A 16605-nucleotide genomic window follows, 5' to 3' on the forward strand; every position below is an offset into this window, starting at 1 on the left:
TAATTAATCAAAAAAACCGAACAAAACAAAAGAAAAGAAAACAAAGAAGAGAGAAAGGAATATCCTGAAAAAATCAATCGAAGAATCAATTAAAAACTGTCAGAGGAAGAAATCACACCAACCAGGAAAAGAATCAAATCAATAATAAAAAAATCAAATAAAAAATCAAAAAAAAAAAAGAATAAATAATATCAAAAAAAGAAGAGAAAAAAAACAAAGAAACAACGACAATTGCCATCTTCCTCAATTCTCAATTCATCATCTCGACCACCTCCGTCGTTTCCTCAACTCTTCATTCGTCCATTGTTGGACCGTGTTCAACATATTCCCATCTATCTTCGACAATCCGACTCCCTTTCTTTTTTTTCTTTTTTTTTTTTTCGCCTCAATTTATATTATTCTTCCTATTCGTTTCGTCTTCTGCCGGATTGAATTCCTTTCCACTTGGACCCCCTCATCCCTACCACACAACACACACATATACCCACAGATACACAGATACGCAGATACACCCCTCCATCTCCACTCCGTCTCGACTCTGCCTAGCTTCTTCCGGCTCCTGGACATTTCTTCCTTGACTGCTTGGTTTTGCCTTTTCGGGTTGGGCCATGATTGACAGTAGACCTCGTCTCTCATCACATACCTGATACAAGAGCTGGATAATTCCTTCGATGCTCGGGACGATCAACTGGGATCCGGCAGTCAACCCTGGTATGGAGAAGATCGTTCTCAGAACTCAGAGTTTCAGAATCGTTTGCATCATGACCGTGGGCTTTTAATCCTCCCTTTGCTTACCGGCTGGTTATGTTCCACCCGCTGTCCCTGTATGGGAGCTGCGTCCAACTGATCCCGCGTGGCGCGGACTCGGCTCTTTGATCGCAGACCATCATCCTCTCGCTATCTTATGTCTCACCTGTCTGTCCCTTCTATATCCTACCTCTTTACCCACCCCGTGCTGGCTATTTCTCCGTCCGGGATTTTTCATCCGACTCGTGTTCGCCACGGCATCCGACCTACGGAGGAGTTCTAGACCTCGTCCAACCATAACAACAACCCTACTTCACTACCACACTCATTATACACCCCTTAACCCTCATAGTTGGCTTCTCAATCTTCTTTGATATCATTCTTCCAGCAATATTAACGGAGGTGGGTGGATGCGTATGACCCGCTCATTTGAATCTTGCCGGCAGGCTGAAAGTTCGTGTTGCTAAGTGTGACCACTCTATCTAGGTTGCATTATTCATTTGTCTTGAACCAAAGACCGCTGTTGCTTATTCTGTTCTCTCTCTTTTTTTTTTTTACTCCTCGAGTTCCATCTTCCACTGGATTCCCGCCGGGATACTCCAGGAGACTCCTTCCCGGAAAGCCGTCACGCTGTTATGTCGTTATCTTTAAAATTCCAGGCGTTCAACGATTGACTACCCCCCATTCAGACCAACACCGCCATCATGTCGACCTACTACGTTGGTCCTTTCGGCCGTATGTTACCTGCTGCAGATGCGCCCTCTGCGGAGCGAACGCCAGACCACCCAGCTAACTTGCCAGTGACGGGATCCCACCAATATCAACTCCCACCCCCGCGTGCTTCTGGAGCCTTGCAGTTTGGCACGGATCCCTTCTTGCACCATCGGAACCAAGGAGTCAAAAGCGAATTAGGAGGAGGCCCCTCGATCCGTTCCCAGAGTCCAGGATTACAGTACGCTTCCAATGAGCAGCTTCCATCGGTGAGCCAACTGTTGACACCGACGATCCAATCCCCCCGATCGCTGTCGCCCTACAACCCCCAATGCTTTGGAATCTACATGCCTAATGGGGGAACGCCGCGCCCTCGCTCCCCCAGTGACTCCGGCCTGGTGGGCTCTGGATCGCAGGATGGCTTCCGCGGCAGCAGCGCCGCCTTGGACGCGGTCCCTCCACCACACACGGGAAACTTGCCCCCACTGGCCCACATAACTACGCAGAATTCCAGGCGCGAGAGCCAGGGACACCCCATGGACTTTCGGGAATCTCCAACGCAGCAGATGCAACCAGGCCCCTTTTCCTCTCCCTTTACTTATAGCGCACGGTATCACGGGAGAGAACTCAGCGGAGAATTGACCGGGTCGGCCGTCCCCGAGTCCGAGTCGACACTGGCTGGACGTCCGCGGGCAACTAAAGTCCGGCCCCACGTTGTCGATGAGAAGTTCATCGACGGAGCAGGCCTCTGCTACATATACGCCGATGGCACCCACTGCCCCAAAAACGTTGACGGGGAACCGGTCAATGCCAACTGGGGCATCACGAAGGCAGGGAAGCCGAGGAAACGGCTGGCACAGGCTTGCCTGACATGTAGGGAAAAGAAGATCAAGTGCCAGCCAAACCTGCCCAAGTGTGACCAGTGCCAGAAGTCGGGGCGGGAGTGCAGGTTCGAGAGTGCGTAAGTATTGATAGCGAAATCCATGCACGACGACCCGTCATAGTCTAGATCTGATCGCTGAAACTTTCCCTCCATTCAGACCCCGTGGCCACCGTTCGGCGTTCAGGTCTTCGCAGACGAATCGACCCGACACGCGGGACAGCATGCTATATTCGGACCACCTCAACTTCGGCTCCTCCAATTCGATGTACTCTCTCGTGCGGGCCTCAGACAGCTCAATCTCTCTCACAGGATCCAGCTCCCAGTCTCCAACATCGGACGCTTCGATGCTGACGCCGTCCGCCGGGGATAGCACCCACGACGGCGCACCCGATCTGGAGTTCCGACACGGCTTCAGAGCCCTAGGAACGAGGGGTGTCTCCAGCGGAGCCGAAGACCTGCCCAGACGGCTGACGGGGACAATCGCCCCCAGCTTATCACCCGACTACACTGAAATACTAGCCGAGTTAAAGCATCTGGACCCGCAGAACCCCCAGGTCAGTGCCTGGAGCATGGACCCGTACGAGGCGGACCCAGAAGCCACCCTTCACTATGTTGAATGCTACTTCACCTACATCAACGATCGCCTGTGTTACTTGTTTCCGCGGCGACGATTCATTCTCTGGCTCCGATCGTGCCAGACCAAATCACTGAGCGATAACATGCTCCTTTTCGCGATAATGGCCCTGGGATCGGTGTTTTCAGATCGCTCGGATCGACTGGCGGCCATGAAACGATACTCACGCACCGCCCGATATGCCGTCGAACATAGCCGACATAGTCTCTCCCTTCAACTCGCCCAGAGCCACATCATCATGAGTCTCTGGTACCACGCGGTCGGCGCTCTGGTCAATTCCTGTGATGCCGTCGGTTCGGCCGTTCGAACCGTGTGCGGGCTTCGATACAATGTCGAGTCGGGCATCATCGTCGACCAGAGTCAGCCCTGCGAGTATGGATTGCATCCCCAGGCGCTCATGGAGTGTCGTCGGCGAACCTTTTGGGCTACCTTTTTGATGGATGTAAGTGTTGGAAGGGATCCTGATTCAATTATACACTTGGCTTACCATCAAACCTCTAGCGCTTTTCATGCTTTTATACCGCGTCGTCGACCTTCCTCTCCTCCCAGACGGCCTACCTGAGACTTCCCTGCCGCGAAGAAGTCTATGAAGCGCAACAGTATACGACGGTGCCCTTCTTCCAGAATTTCTTGAACCAGCTCCCCGTGTCGCCCGAGGACGAGCTGTCGGGAATTAGTACGATGGCCCTCCTGATCGATATCATGTCACTGTGGGGCGATGTGTCGGACTACGTTGTCCGATTGTCTCTGGCCCAGGACGATACGTACGGCCGGCAATTCGAGGGGTTTCACGCTACCGTCACCCGACGGTCAGAGGGGTGGCTTGCACGACTCCCCGATCACCTGGCATTTGCAACGGTTAATATGGAGCGAAATATTCGAGCCAGAAAGGCCGATGCCTTCATGGCACTCCATCTTTTGTATAACGCGACCTTGATGAAGCTAAATCGACACGCCCGCTACCAGTATCTCCGTCCCGGGACCACAGACGGCTACGTCAACACAGCCAGACAGTGTGCCGTGAAGATCCTCCACATCTCCCAGTCTATGGTGCGTTACGGCTCTGAGCATGAGACGTCCCAGAGGACAGTCGAGCCGAATTCCCCGAAAGGCATCATCTTGAACCCTTTCCTCGGCTACGTGATTCTATCCGCAGTCGACGTCCTCAGTGCCGCAGGCTTGATTGCCGAAATCCCGGAGTGCATCAGCTCTATCCGCGGTGGTCTCGACGCAGTTCGCGAGTTGAGCCGCTTTTGGGATAGCTCTTTACCCCTGGCTACTCTCATCGAACGACGCCTCGACGCTCTGGAGGACTGCCTCCGTCGCCCACTCGAGCTAGAAGGCAAGATGGTCTTCCTCGTAGATGGGACGTCCCTGGACAGTCAAGTTCACGCCGGGGGCACCCATCAGCAGGACGTTGGTGTCGAGCACGACCTCCTCTATGGTGGACTACCCCGTGAGAGACTCCTGAGCGCCTTGGGTGCTGCCGATGTGTTGTTTTCGGGAGCTAAGATTCTGTGGATTCGAGAGAGGAATTGAGCTCTATCTAGGGACTGGTTTGTTTTTTGCTTCATGATGGAATGTATTAACATGGGCTTTTTTTACTGACTTTACTTTACTTATACCTGGTGGGTTGGGTTTTGTTGTGTTGCTCAGGTACTATGATTGATTGATTCGTTAGCGGTATGTATGTATGTACTATGTATTATAATGATGATTTTGATGTGAATCCTCGTAGTATACTTCAATAAAGCTGTAGTTGTCATACTCTGTCCTTCCAATATCTACAATGTTTTAATTTCTAATAATTTTCTATTTGTTGTACGGTGTTTTTTTTTTTCTACCTAGAAAACCCTAGAAACCCCCCCCGCCGAAGTGAGAAAGTGAGACATGCACTGCAACATTTTTCCCGGCCGGAACGTCATCCTTCTAACTCCGTCAACTCCGCAGCCAACCTGGAAAACCAATCTCATCCATCCGATTGCACATGCACACCTCCAACCACCACATATATCGGCGGTTTTATTCTACGATATTGGAGTATATACAGATTGACATTCGCAGAGTGATCATGGACCGTTGACGTATCCTCAATTCCTCTTCAACTGCGATTTCGGGCGAGAAAGAGTGCGACGCGACGACGCATCCGTTTACCTATTCGCCTGTCGTCTCTAATCGTCGGTTTATCATCCCTTGAAACGCGATACACGGGTAATTAGATAAGATAAAGAGAAGAGAAGGGAAAGAGCTTCAACTATAAACAGACCGAGTCCAAACGAGACAACAAGCCAGTCCAAAACAATGTCCACCCCAGCAGACCAAGCCTACGACGACACCGACGAACCCCTCCCCAACCACCAAGATGAATCCTCCACCCCCTACCCAACCGAAACAGACTACTACGCCCTCTTAAACCTTCCCCGCTCGCCCGCTCCCACCGAGTCCCAAATCCGCTCCGCCTACCGCACCCTCGCCCTCAGCTTCCACCCGGACAAGCAGCCCGCGCAATGGCACGACGCCGCGGGGAGACACTTTGCGCTGATCCGTGCCGCGTATGATACGCTGGTTGATCCGCAGAAGCGCGCGGTGTATGATTTGTTGGGGGCGGAGGGCGTGCGTGCGGAGTGGGGGCCGCATGGGGCGATGGGGGTGTTTGGCGAGGCGAGGAAGCAGGAGCGGGAGGGGAAGGGGAAGGGGGAGGTTGGGGTTAGGGCTATGGCGCCGGAGGAGTTTAGGAGGTGGTTTTTGGGGGTCATGAGGAGGAGGGAGAGGGTTGCTGTTAATCGGCTGGTGCAGTGTCGGGTTTGTTTCCTTTTTTCTTTTTTTCTTTCTTTTTCTCTCTTTTATTTATTTGGAGAGATTGATGGTTTATGGGTGATGGCTGACTGACTGACTGTAGAGCTCTGTGTCTCTTGGGCTTGATGCCGCCGGGCTGATTATTGTTGATGAGGATGATGAGGTGTATGTGGGTATCCCCACCCTGCAGACCAATGCTTTTAGTGTTGGGTGTTCGTTTAAGACGCCGTTGCCGACTCCGCGGGTGATCTTTGGGGAGTCGGAGAAGGAGGATGAGGAGGATGAGTCTGCTGAGCAGGATGAGGAGGCTCCTGTGGAGACGGATATGGTCATCAGTGCCAGCGTCAAAGGGCAACTTCGACATTTGCAGCGTGAGGGTGTAAGTCTGTCGATCTTCGTGCTCCGTCTATCTACTAACAACCCGTGTAGACACCCCTGCCGTTGCTAATGGTCGCAAACAACATCACCCTCGGCGCCAGTATCAACCGTACGCTCGATGACTTGGCGAGGCCCAAGGGTCTCTTTGGCGAGCGCTTTTCCTCCCTGTTCACCAATGCTGGATGTGCTGCCAATTTCCTGGTCTTGCCGGCCCCTATTCTGCAAATCGCTTACGCAAAGGCATACACGCCCATTCCCGGCACGCGACCCTTCACGGTCCAGACGTCGGCCCTATTCAAAAACTCCCCTCTCAAATGTATGCCCACCATCGGCCTGCAGATCACCAAGGCCATCGCCCAGCGGAAGACAGTCTTCTGCTCGTGGTCAAGCGGCACCCTCGACTGGCCTTACCTGTTCGAGCGGCTGTTCGGACTGGGCGCCCACGCGGACGACATCTCCCAAGAAGCGAGCAGTTTCCAGCTGGGCTACACCTCTCTACCAAAGCTATCTCGAAGTCTCGCCACACAGGACGACGAAGGCGACGACGCAGACGACGAAGAAGACGAAGAAGACCTCGCTTTCGAGATGGCCCGCAACCAGCTCCGCGCGGAAGACCAAGCCGCGGAATCCTGGCAGACCGTAGCAATGGCCTCCCCAGGCGGCGGCGGCCTATCCGTCACCTACTCGCGCAACCTCTTCTCCGGCAAAGCGGCCAACGAAGCACGACGCTCCGAATGGAGCGGCGAAGGCCACTACCCGCTGCCGCAGGAGGTCGAGCCGCGGTCCGTGCGGCTCGAAATTCAGACATCCCTCGCGGCCGACCTCTCCCTGTCGTGGGTCGTCGAGGGAACACGCCAGGTGGGCGAGTTCACGCGCATGGGCCTCGGCGTCGGCCTGACTGACGCCCAAGGTCTGATCATGACTTTCTCGTGGAGCAGACTGGGCCAGAAGATCCAGATCCCTGTTAAGGTCTGCCCCCTTGACTCTGTCACGTCGGATGCGTCTACCCTCGCGCTTGTCGCGCCCTGGGCGTTGTACTGCGCCGTCGAGTTCGGCATCATCCGTCCCCGGGACCGCCGGAATCGCCGCCGTGCGATCGCTAAACGCCATAGGCAGCTCAAGAAGCTGATCCCTAAGCATCGCGCGGACAGCCTGCAGGCGATTGAACTCATGGCTGAGCAGACGCGGCGACGACAGGCGAGGGAGGAGTCGCAGGGCGGTCTCGTCATCACGAAGGCCGAGTACGGCCACTATCCGTCTGGGAAGAAGAAGCGCGACAGCAGTGAAGGGACGGAGCCCCGTCCGGATGAAGTCGTCGATGTGACTATCCCTGTGGCGGCGTTAATTGATCGGGGGCAGCTTGTGATTGCGAAGGATATGGTTAAGGTGAGTACTTCCGACGCTTTGCTGACTGTATTTGGATTTGCTGACGAGTGATGTAGTTCCATATTCTGGGCTTCTATGACCCTGCGCCGCTTTTGTCTAAGTCGTTGAAGATTTGGTACATGTATCATGGTAAGGAGCATTTTGTTGAAGTGAGAGATGGTGAAGGGGTTGCTTGTCCGATGCGGTCGCATTTGATTTAGTGTATTGCATTGTATGATTGTGCTGGACTCATCTCTGGTTTTGTCTGTTCTCCTATCTATATGGATTGGTTTATTGTTTGGAATGTTGTATAATGTCTGTATGATTATGTATTATAGGTGTACTTGTATAGATCTGATCTTGAATGGTTAATATTTACATATCTATACTATACTTATCAATAATTTATCACTGGGGAGACATTAAATCTTGAATTTCTCCCGCAATATTCAATACGAAGTGTTGCTGCACATCATGGCGAGCTGTAAGTGATATACTAACAAGCCACTGATTGTTATATAAGCCACACCCACACCGCCACACCCCAAACAGGAAAAGCGACTTTCTCCCGATAATCAAGCAATCATCATCACTGCAACTTCAACTTTTTCCCTGTACCATCCCCCCCCTTCTTCCCCCCACTTTCCCTTCCCATCTCATCATGACATCTATCGCGGAGGGACTTTTCAAAACCCTCCCTAAGCCGAAATATACCGGCGAGGAGGAGGATTTACCACAGCATGCCCAGCCCCGTGGTCCGCGGGTGGTGGGCCCGGGACAGCTAGACGAGACGCAGGTTGTTTTGAGGGTGAGTATCCATTCTATCTCCCTTGACTGTAATTCATGACAGGAACAGCGCAAGCTAAGATAGAGTAGAAAACAGGCCCTCCCCCATACGGCAACCGCACCGGATGGCGTCCGCGAGCGCCCGAAGATTTCGGCGACGGTGGCGCGTTCCCCGAGATTCTCGTCGCGCAGTACCCCCTCGACATGGGCCGCAAAGGGACATCGTCCAAATCGAACGCGTTAGCCGTGCAAGTCGACGCGGAAGGCAAAGTGAAATACGACGCCATCGCCCGCCGCGGCCACAGCGACGACCGCATCGTGCACGCCTCCTTCAAGGACCTGATCCCGCTGCGCCAGCGCGTCGACATGGGCGAGATCTCGCTGGACCGTCCGTCGGAGGAGCAGGTGGCTGAGCAGATGGAGAAGACTAAGAACGCGCTGGCGAGCTTGGTGGACGGTGCCGTGCAGGCGCAGAAGCCGAAGAATGTTAAGGGTGGACGCCGTGCGGAGCCGACCTTTGTGCGATACACCCCCGCCAACCAGATGGGTGATACTACCCGCAAGAACGACCGCATTATGAAAATCGTCGACCGCCAGCATGATCCGATGGAGCCGCCTAAGTTTAAGCATAAGAAGATCCCCCGTGGCCCGCCTTCGCCTCCGCCTCCGATCTTGCACTCGCCGCCCCGGAAGCTCACCGCTGAGGATCAGGAGGCGTGGAAGATCCCCCCGCCTGTGTCGAACTGGAAGAATCCCAAGGGTTACACTGTGCCGCTGGATAAGCGTCTCGCAGCTGATGGCCGCGGCTTGCAGGATGTGACCATCAATGATAAGTTCGCGCAGTTCGCTGAGGCGCTGTTCACGGCGGATCGCCACGCCCGCGAGGAGGTGCGGCTGCGTGCCCAGATGCAGCAGAAGCTGGCCGAGAAGGAGAAGGCCCAGAAGGAGGAACACCTGCGGGCGTTGGCTCAGAAAGCGCGCGAGGAGCGCGCCGGCAGCTCCCGCCAGGGTGGTGGTGGTGGTGGCGGTCGTGCGTCGTCCCGCAGTGTCAGCCGCAGCCCGTCGCCGTACTACTCGTCGCGCTCGGCGTCGCCCGACAGTGCGGACGAGGCAGCCCGCGAACGGGAGCAGCTGCGTCGCGAGCGGCGACAGGAGGCGGAGCGCGAGCTGCGGCAGTCGCGCATGGGCACGGAGCGGAAGATCCAGGCGATGGCGCGCGAGCAGAACCGCGATATCTCCGAGAAGGTGGCGCTGGGCTTGGCCAAGCCGACGCAGTCGTCGGAGGGCATGTGGGACTCGCGACTGTTTAACCAGACTAGCGGGATGGACTCGGGATTCAACGAGGATAACCCTTACGATAAGCCATTGTTCGCGGCGCAGGACGCCATCAACAGTATCTACCGGCCGCAGGCGCAGATGGACGACGAGGATGAGGGGCAGGGGGCTGAGGGTGAGATGAGCAAGATCCAGAAGTCGGGACGGTTTGAGGTGCTGGGTAAGGCGAAGGAGGGATTCCGCGGTGCGGCTGATGCTGAGGTATTTCCCTTTGTTCTTTTACTCTTTCTACACGTTTTCGTGTTTGATTACGCAACTATGCTAATAACAACAGACTCGCGACGGCCCCGTGCAATTCGAAAAAGACACAGCCGACCCATTCGGCATCGACAACATGATTGCCGACGTGACAGGGGAGGGATCCGGATCGGGAGCTGGGCAGAAGCGCTACGGGATCCAGGAGGCCGAGGGTCGTGGATCGAAGCGAGCTCGAGTGGACGAGGAATGAGCTTGAGCTTTCCGTTGGTGATTGTACATTGCTTTTCAGTTTTGTCGGATTGTTGTGCATTGCGGGCGTTGATTTGGACTGATATAGTTTATCTTTATCGAAAGGAAATATCATGCGCTGTCGTTTTTCTTCGTTACTGAGGACTGGATTCTACTACTTATGGACTGAACGCAGGCATATCATTGTCGGCCATAGGTTCTCCTGGAGCGTCGTATGCAATACCCAATTAGTATGTACTTCTGTAGGTCTATATTAATTAATACCTACCTACCTCCTACCCACCCTGTGCTAGGTGATCATCTATACCAGGTACCTAGTCGACGACACAAACCAATCACACTACAACCCATTATCTATCACTAGCCTGTACATAAGCACCTGGGTAGTCAAGTACATACCACGTCACGTCCCCGGTATGTACTAAATAGAAGTTATGTTAGTACCAAGTAGGCAGTACCTTGAGATAGTCGCTATACCCCGCAGCCAAGGTAGCCAACCCCGTTAGGGCTACCTAACCTATCATGGTTCTTATCCAGCTGGAGGGAAGACAAGAGTCTCCGGACTCCGCCCCGTCGGAACAGGAGGCAGACAGGTACTGGTTGGTATGTTGGTTAAGAAGGTACTTTGTTAGGTGGTTCCTAGGGCTTGGGAGTGTCTGTGCGGGGTATGTATGTCATTGTATTCGTACCTTACCTAGTATAGGATGTGTCTATTATAGTATAGTTAGTTGACATCATTTCAGGAACTAGGTAGTTCGTCATAGTATTCAGTTTTCTGATGGAGATATGGTGCCTCGTACCGGTACCGCTGTTTGCCTCTGTGGAGCAGCCCTATCTTCGGCATGTGTATGGATGGAGGAGTCCACTGGTTGATCGCCACAAAGGGGTGGAATTCTTGCATCTTGGTATGTAGACACTTTTCGAGCATCATGGACTGCACCGATCCCTGTCCACCATTCTTGAAGAGAGATCCAATTGATGGAGAGAACTCTTGGACAGACGTTGTCGATCTCGGGTGCAGCGCCTGTCGCGGTGGAGCTGAGAGAAAGATAAGCGTAATGGATAATGTGGGGAAAGATAAGGATGTTTAGTAGTATTAATTGGTTGATACACAGATTGACTATTCTTTTCTTTATATCTAGATATTTCTTTCTTTATGAATCTCCATCCAGCAGATGATTCCAGTGGAGACTCTTTCCTTTTGACTTTGATCGATTGAGTCATCTGCGCAAAAGAGACAAAGGAGACAAAAGGAACAAATCGGTCACCTGCTCTGATATCTTTCTCTCGTCATTTTCTCCTCCACTTTCTACTGCTTCTCTTCCTCTTCTACTATCCCTTTGCTATACTTCTTTTGATCATTCTTCCACCATCTCCCCTCCAATGGCGTAATGAACTCCTCAGACAATGCCACCATCCGGTTTCTTCCAATTCTTTAAGCGCAAGAAGAAATGACCCGCCATCCTCCTCCCACCCCAGTGCGATATACAATTGACCCATGGATTCACTCTCCCTCACCTCCGCGCAGGTCCAGTTTATGGTGAGTTCTTCCACCCCATAGCCACCGGACCTCCATTCTAACAAACTTACAGGACGACAGATTGGCCCTCGTCCATATCCCCTTGGACCTCTATCCCTACTTCCTTCAGCCCATCTTGCAGGTGCTCTTTCACGATGTCTCCCCTATCCAGGATGACTCGTCCCACCCCCCCAAGGCCCTCCAGTCGGCCTTTCTGAATCTGTCCATCACTCCCGTCGAGTGCTCCGTCATGTGTCCTAGACAGCTGGCGGACCTCTACTTTGCTCCCTTGATCCACCGCTTCGCTGGCACGGCATCTTCGGGCCGTTTGGCGATCAGCCAGGATGACTTTGTTGCCATGCAGGTGTATGGGGAAGGGCTTAAGGCTGGACAGCGCGTGCTTGAGTTGACGAGTCCGTTGGCGATGGCGGGAATGTATGTACCATCCGTTCTTCTTCCTCTCCAGAGGTTGGTAAAAATCAACTAACCAGTCAGCTCCATCTTCTTCATCTCTACCTACTTCTCCGACTACATCATCGTTCCCCTCCGCAGCAAGCAACGGGTCATCGACGCCCTGGGCAACCGCGGGTTCCAGTTCGAGATGGATACCGAAGCCTTTGTCAATATCGGCCAAGGCTCATACAGCAGCCTCAGCCCTATCTCCCCCCGCTCGCCCCCAGCCACTCCACCCCCATCATCCCTCAGCGAGCTCCAAACCCGGACCTTCGCCTCCTTGCGCAAGAACGCCATCGTCCCGTTCGTCGACCGCTCCCTCCGTCTAGTGCACTGCGCCGCCCACCACCACTACTCCTCCGACGCCAGCTCCATCTCCATCCTACGCGAGGCCCTCACCGCTGCCCTAGTCGTCGACCAACCCCGATTCCTCTCCCTGACCCTCACGGCCGCCGACCCCGCCGCCTCGCTCCTCCTCGAGAAGCGACTCCTCCCGCGCTTCGCCTCGTCCGACCCCGACGACGACTCCAGCCTCCTCCTCGGCGCCAAGGAGGACATCCTCGTCCCCGTCATGCTGGACCTGCGCAAGCTGCCCCTCGAAGCCACCGGCATTGTGTGCGGCGTCGCCAGCCGCCTCGCCGACGCCACGCACGCCGCGGACTACCCCAGCGCAGTCCCCACTGACTCCCCGGTCGACGCGCCCGGCTTTTCCTTCCCTGGTGGTGGTCACTCAATGCACCGCCTCCAGCCGGACCTCGACGCGTCCCTGGACGCCGTGGAGATCAGTTTCCTGAGCACAGCCCGCGCTGGCACCATCCTCGTCGGTGAGCACGAGCTCAACCGCGCTATGGACGCGCTCGACACTGAGAACCACACGTCATCGGACGATCTTCAACCTAGTTCACCATCTTACGATATATGAGTGCATATATAGCCTTACCCCCTTCCCTCTCTATCAAGGGGGTATGAGGCACTCTCTTGAAATCTGACGTGACATGACGTGACATGACGACACAGCGGTTTCCGCTTGGCTTGGAAAAGTTTGTTTTATTTACTTCAATTACCACCTTTTTGGGATTAAAAAGTCAATTTGCCTGTAATTATATAACTTGATGACCGGGGGTACATGGGAATTTGGCTCGTGTGCTTGAGACCGTGCTATCTATTTTCTCTTTTGATACTATCACTAAATTGGACTGATGTGAACTTAATATAATTGGTTTTAAGTTTTAATAGGTCTATACCTAGATAGTACACAGTCTCAGCCCCAGACAAAAGCAGTACAGTAGTGTTATATACATGAGTAGTTGAACAGACACTAGCCCTTAGGTCTTATCATGAACTAGGGGATAAAAACCTCAGATATCGTTCTCTACGACCTCTACACTGTTAAGTACACACTATAGGCCCACAGCCCACTTCCTCCCACGCCAAAATAAACATAACCACTTCTAAGGGGAGTGGAAGGAGAGGAGGTGACACACCACCATAGCCACAGCCACTCAGCACCACCTGTCGACCTCAACCACCCAGCACCACCTGCTGACATCCACCATCAACATCAGTCAGTCAGTCAGTCAGAGTAACAGCGCCGGATCCCGCGGGTCAAGACAAACCGGCCCACCCAGCGTAAAATGCGTCTTAAAGGGCGGGAAACTATCAACACCATGGTCATTATGGGCTCTCGCAACATCACTATTCGCCTTTTTCCGCGTGAGCCCGTTCGCTGCATAAGCCTGTACTTTCTCCCCACCTCTGCTACTGCCATCACTACTCCCACCAAAACGGACAATCACAATTGGCGAATCATTCTCCTCTGGTAAGTGTCCCTTGTGAGTGTCATAGGAGGCATTCGCAATATCGAACACCAGAAAGACGCGCGTGATGTCCATTTCGGTTTCGCGAGGAGTTGCATGGGTGTTTTATGTTTATGAGGTTGTTGTAAGTTAGGATTTGGTATGCTCGTGGGAGGAGATCTGTGAGTGTGGACCAGGATTGCGTGAAGTGTGGGTTCTTGTGGGAGATTGTGAGGAGGACGCGGAGGGGTCCTTGCTGTTATTGCTGTGGCATTATTTAGATTTCTGTGATTCGTGGTTACTCAGTATCTATCTATAGGGTTTGTTAGTGTTGACCAAGACCCCCTTGTACGAGCATGCTACTAACTTACGTTCGTGCAGTGATGGATGAACAGAAACCGTCTTTGTGGGTGTGATCCCTTTCAGTACAGCAATTTGAATGTACGAATATGGCTGAGTTCGGTTGAGTTCGACCGGTGTATTGTCACTCCATCATGTGATTTACTGGCTACCGATGAAGACATACTGTATATAAGATTGCATCATCATCGTACTTATTGTTTGCTGTCTTAGCATGGAGTGCGGTCTTGGATGGTTCAAGGCTTACTTGGATCATTTGGCTAGCTAAGTACAGAATAGGACTAGCTTTGAGAAAGAAATAATGAGAGGAAAAGGAGGTAGCTCTCACGGATGACCCATACTAGATTGTGCCCGTGCGTGCATCAGGTAGATCAAGTGTAAGACACCACCAGTAGAATGGTTTCTTTGTTTCTCTCTGACAGAATGAATGGCGTTATCATCTTGCATGATGAGCCAAAACAGCATGTGGAAGAATGAAAAGAGTATATGGCTAGTGTCATGAGACTCGCACGGCTCGTCTCTTTCTGCTGGAGCATGGTTGTGGTTGTCATCATCGCCATCGGCAGTCATTGGGGGAGCTTGATTTCTTCTTGTCTTGTTTTAGACAGTTCATATAGTCTATCTATAGACAAAGTTAACTGTAAGACAGGACTAGGTCTGTTCTTCATGGGTTCGTCATGTCCGTATCACATGGCTGTGCTCATGTTGGACGACAGGATCAGTTCGCGCCACCAGCTAGATTCCTAGTCTAGCAGCAATTGGATCGGATGGTTCCGTATCGTGTCATGTCCTCTCTGCATGGGTACATGCGTGAATTGGCCGGCTGACTGGCCAGTTGCCGGCCTGACAAGGAAAATAGAGTTCGATCTTGCTGGAGGGCCTGAGCAACGCATGTTCGTCCACATGGACAGACTCGCTAGGCTCCCCGTATTGGACGGCGTTGGTATAGTGTAATTTTAGCAGATGCCATCCATTTATCGATAAACTTTGACCGTTCCTGCAGCTCGTAGTCAGTATGCCGTTCGAGGACAGAAGCAATGAGAAAGCAAGAAAAAAAGGGAAAAAATACCATCAGAACACCCTCCAGCCCAACATCCCCCTCTCTCATTCCACGCCACGCACCCCACAGCCTTAACTCCCTCCCCAGCAGGCAAGCAAGCAACAACCTCCCCACTAACCACATCCCACGCAAACACATGCGCCTGCTGCTTGGCCGTCCCCTCACTTCCACTCAGCACGACCGCATCCCCCTGCGCAAACACAGTGCGCATCCGCATCTCAGTATTGCGGTACTCGGGTTCCTCCTCTTCCTTCGTCGCCCCCGTCCTCCCCCCCACAGCCTTCAACAGCTTCCCGTCTGACCGGTCCAGCACTCGTATCCGACTATCCAGCGTCGACACAAGCAGGGCGTTTCCGTCTGTGGAGCACCGCACGCTGGTAACGGGGTGGCCGAGCACGTCGACCGTCGCGTGGCCTGTGCGGACGTCGTAGATGCGCGCGCGTCCATCATAGCTCCCGCTGGCTATTGAATAGGACGCCATGTGTGTGTGTAGCGAGGAGACGGTGTCGCCCGCGTCACTGAGTGTTTGGATCGGTTTGTGTGCGTTGGACCGTGTGTCCCAGAGGTTGATGGTTGTGTCTGCGCTGCCTGTACAACAATTGATTAGCATAACCCACATATATACCCAATTAGAATAAAACCATCTATCCTCCCCCCCTCCCTGCACGGCACGAGAAAAGAAACAGATAAACCCACCAGAAACAACCACCGAATCCCCCTCCCCCGCAAACTGCACAGCCTCCACCCTCGCCCCATGCCCACCCCACCTCCTCACCGTCGCACCCTGCTCAACATCCCACAAAAACACCTGTCGATCGCCGCCCACACTCGCAAACTGCGCATTGTCCGCCGTGACAGCCACGTCCAGCACCGAGTACCCGTGCGCCTCGTATTTCTGGATCGGGGTCGTGGTGACCGTTTGCGCGCGGGAGTTGTCCGGGATCGCGCGCGATAGGTGGATCGTGCGGTCGGAGGATCCGGTTAGGACATAGCTGCCTGTTATACTGGAGAATGTGACGGTGTTTACCGGGCCTAGGTTAGGTTAGAGGGGTTGGGTGGTAGAGTGAGGGGAGGTGCTGGTTGGGGACTTGACTTACCATGATGGGTTTTGAGGGTGTGGGCTAATTGCGTGGGGAATTGTTTTGCTGGCATTTGTGGAAATATCACTTAAATTTCGCGGTGTTAAAGTAGTTCGATTGATTGTGGTTTGACTGGGATACGGAGTATGGAGCACGGAGCTATGGGGGAGATGGATGGAGATCGACTGAAGTTGAGGATGAAGCTCACCGCCGAGGCCCCACCGGATGGAGCTCCAAACCCTATCTAAGGTATCTA

The 16605-nt window shown here is 53.4% G+C and overlaps 6 protein-coding genes across 6 annotated transcripts; 5 read left to right on the top strand and 1 right to left on the bottom strand.

Moving 5' to 3' along the window:
* Nucleotides 1-1451: 1451 nt before the first annotated feature.
* BDW47DRAFT_131495 (Zn(II)2Cys6 transcription factor) lies at nucleotides 1452-4514 on the top strand (the record flags this gene model as incomplete). Its single annotated transcript, XM_024817324.1, has 3 exons — nucleotides 1452-2419; nucleotides 2499-3417; nucleotides 3477-4514. 3 exons carry the CDS (start codon nucleotides 1452-1454, stop codon nucleotides 4512-4514), a joined length of 2925 nt encoding a protein of 974 aa, XP_024676322.1.
* Nucleotides 4515-4889: 375 nt separating this feature from the next.
* On the top strand, nucleotides 4890-7899 carry BDW47DRAFT_26875 (J domain-containing protein). The gene is made up of 4 exons (XM_024818612.1): nucleotides 4890-5777; nucleotides 5875-6150; nucleotides 6201-7535; nucleotides 7592-7899. Exons 1-4 carry the CDS (start codon nucleotides 5277-5279, stop codon nucleotides 7733-7735), a joined length of 2256 nt encoding a protein of 751 aa, XP_024676323.1. The 5' UTR covers nucleotides 4890-5276; the 3' UTR covers nucleotides 7736-7899.
* A 246-nt stretch (nucleotides 7900-8145) lies between these two features.
* On the top strand, nucleotides 8146-10219 carry BDW47DRAFT_131498 (SKIP/SNW domain-containing protein). Its single transcript, XM_024817325.1, has 3 exons — nucleotides 8146-8322; nucleotides 8391-9836; nucleotides 9910-10219. The coding sequence occupies exons 1-3, from the start codon at nucleotides 8176-8178 to the stop codon at nucleotides 10081-10083; spliced, it is 1767 nt and encodes a 588-aa protein (XP_024676324.1). The 5' UTR covers nucleotides 8146-8175; the 3' UTR covers nucleotides 10084-10219.
* Nucleotides 10220-10481: 262 nt separating this feature from the next.
* BDW47DRAFT_98265 (uncharacterized protein) lies at nucleotides 10482-11159 on the top strand. The gene is made up of 2 exons (XM_024820603.1): nucleotides 10482-10792; nucleotides 10883-11159. The coding sequence occupies exons 1-2, from the start codon at nucleotides 10605-10607 to the stop codon at nucleotides 10953-10955; spliced, it is 261 nt and encodes an 86-aa protein (XP_024676325.1). The 5' UTR covers nucleotides 10482-10604; the 3' UTR covers nucleotides 10956-11159.
* Nucleotides 11160-11243: 84 nt separating this feature from the next.
* On the top strand, nucleotides 11244-13286 carry BDW47DRAFT_26888 (ACT domain-containing protein). The gene is made up of 3 exons (XM_024818613.1): nucleotides 11244-11622; nucleotides 11675-12036; nucleotides 12097-13286. The coding sequence occupies exons 1-3, from the start codon at nucleotides 11581-11583 to the stop codon at nucleotides 12974-12976; spliced, it is 1284 nt and encodes a 427-aa protein (XP_024676326.1). The 5' UTR covers nucleotides 11244-11580; the 3' UTR covers nucleotides 12977-13286.
* A 1610-nt stretch (nucleotides 13287-14896) lies between these two features.
* BDW47DRAFT_122081 (WD40 repeat domain-containing protein) lies at nucleotides 14897-16422 on the bottom strand (the record flags this gene model as incomplete). The annotated part of the gene is made up of 4 exons (XM_024815770.1): nucleotides 14897-14945; nucleotides 15333-15858; nucleotides 15967-16302; nucleotides 16368-16422. The coding sequence occupies 4 exons, from the start codon at nucleotides 16420-16422 to the stop codon at nucleotides 14897-14899; spliced, it is 966 nt and encodes a 321-aa protein (XP_024676327.1).
* Nucleotides 16423-16605: the final 183 nt, after the last annotated feature.

Source organism: Aspergillus candidus (assembly GCF_002847045.1).
Source record: "Aspergillus candidus strain CBS 102.13 unplaced genomic scaffold BDW47scaffold_2, whole genome shotgun sequence".
Lineage (NCBI taxonomy): Eukaryota > Fungi > Ascomycota > Eurotiomycetes > Eurotiales > Aspergillaceae > Aspergillus > Aspergillus candidus.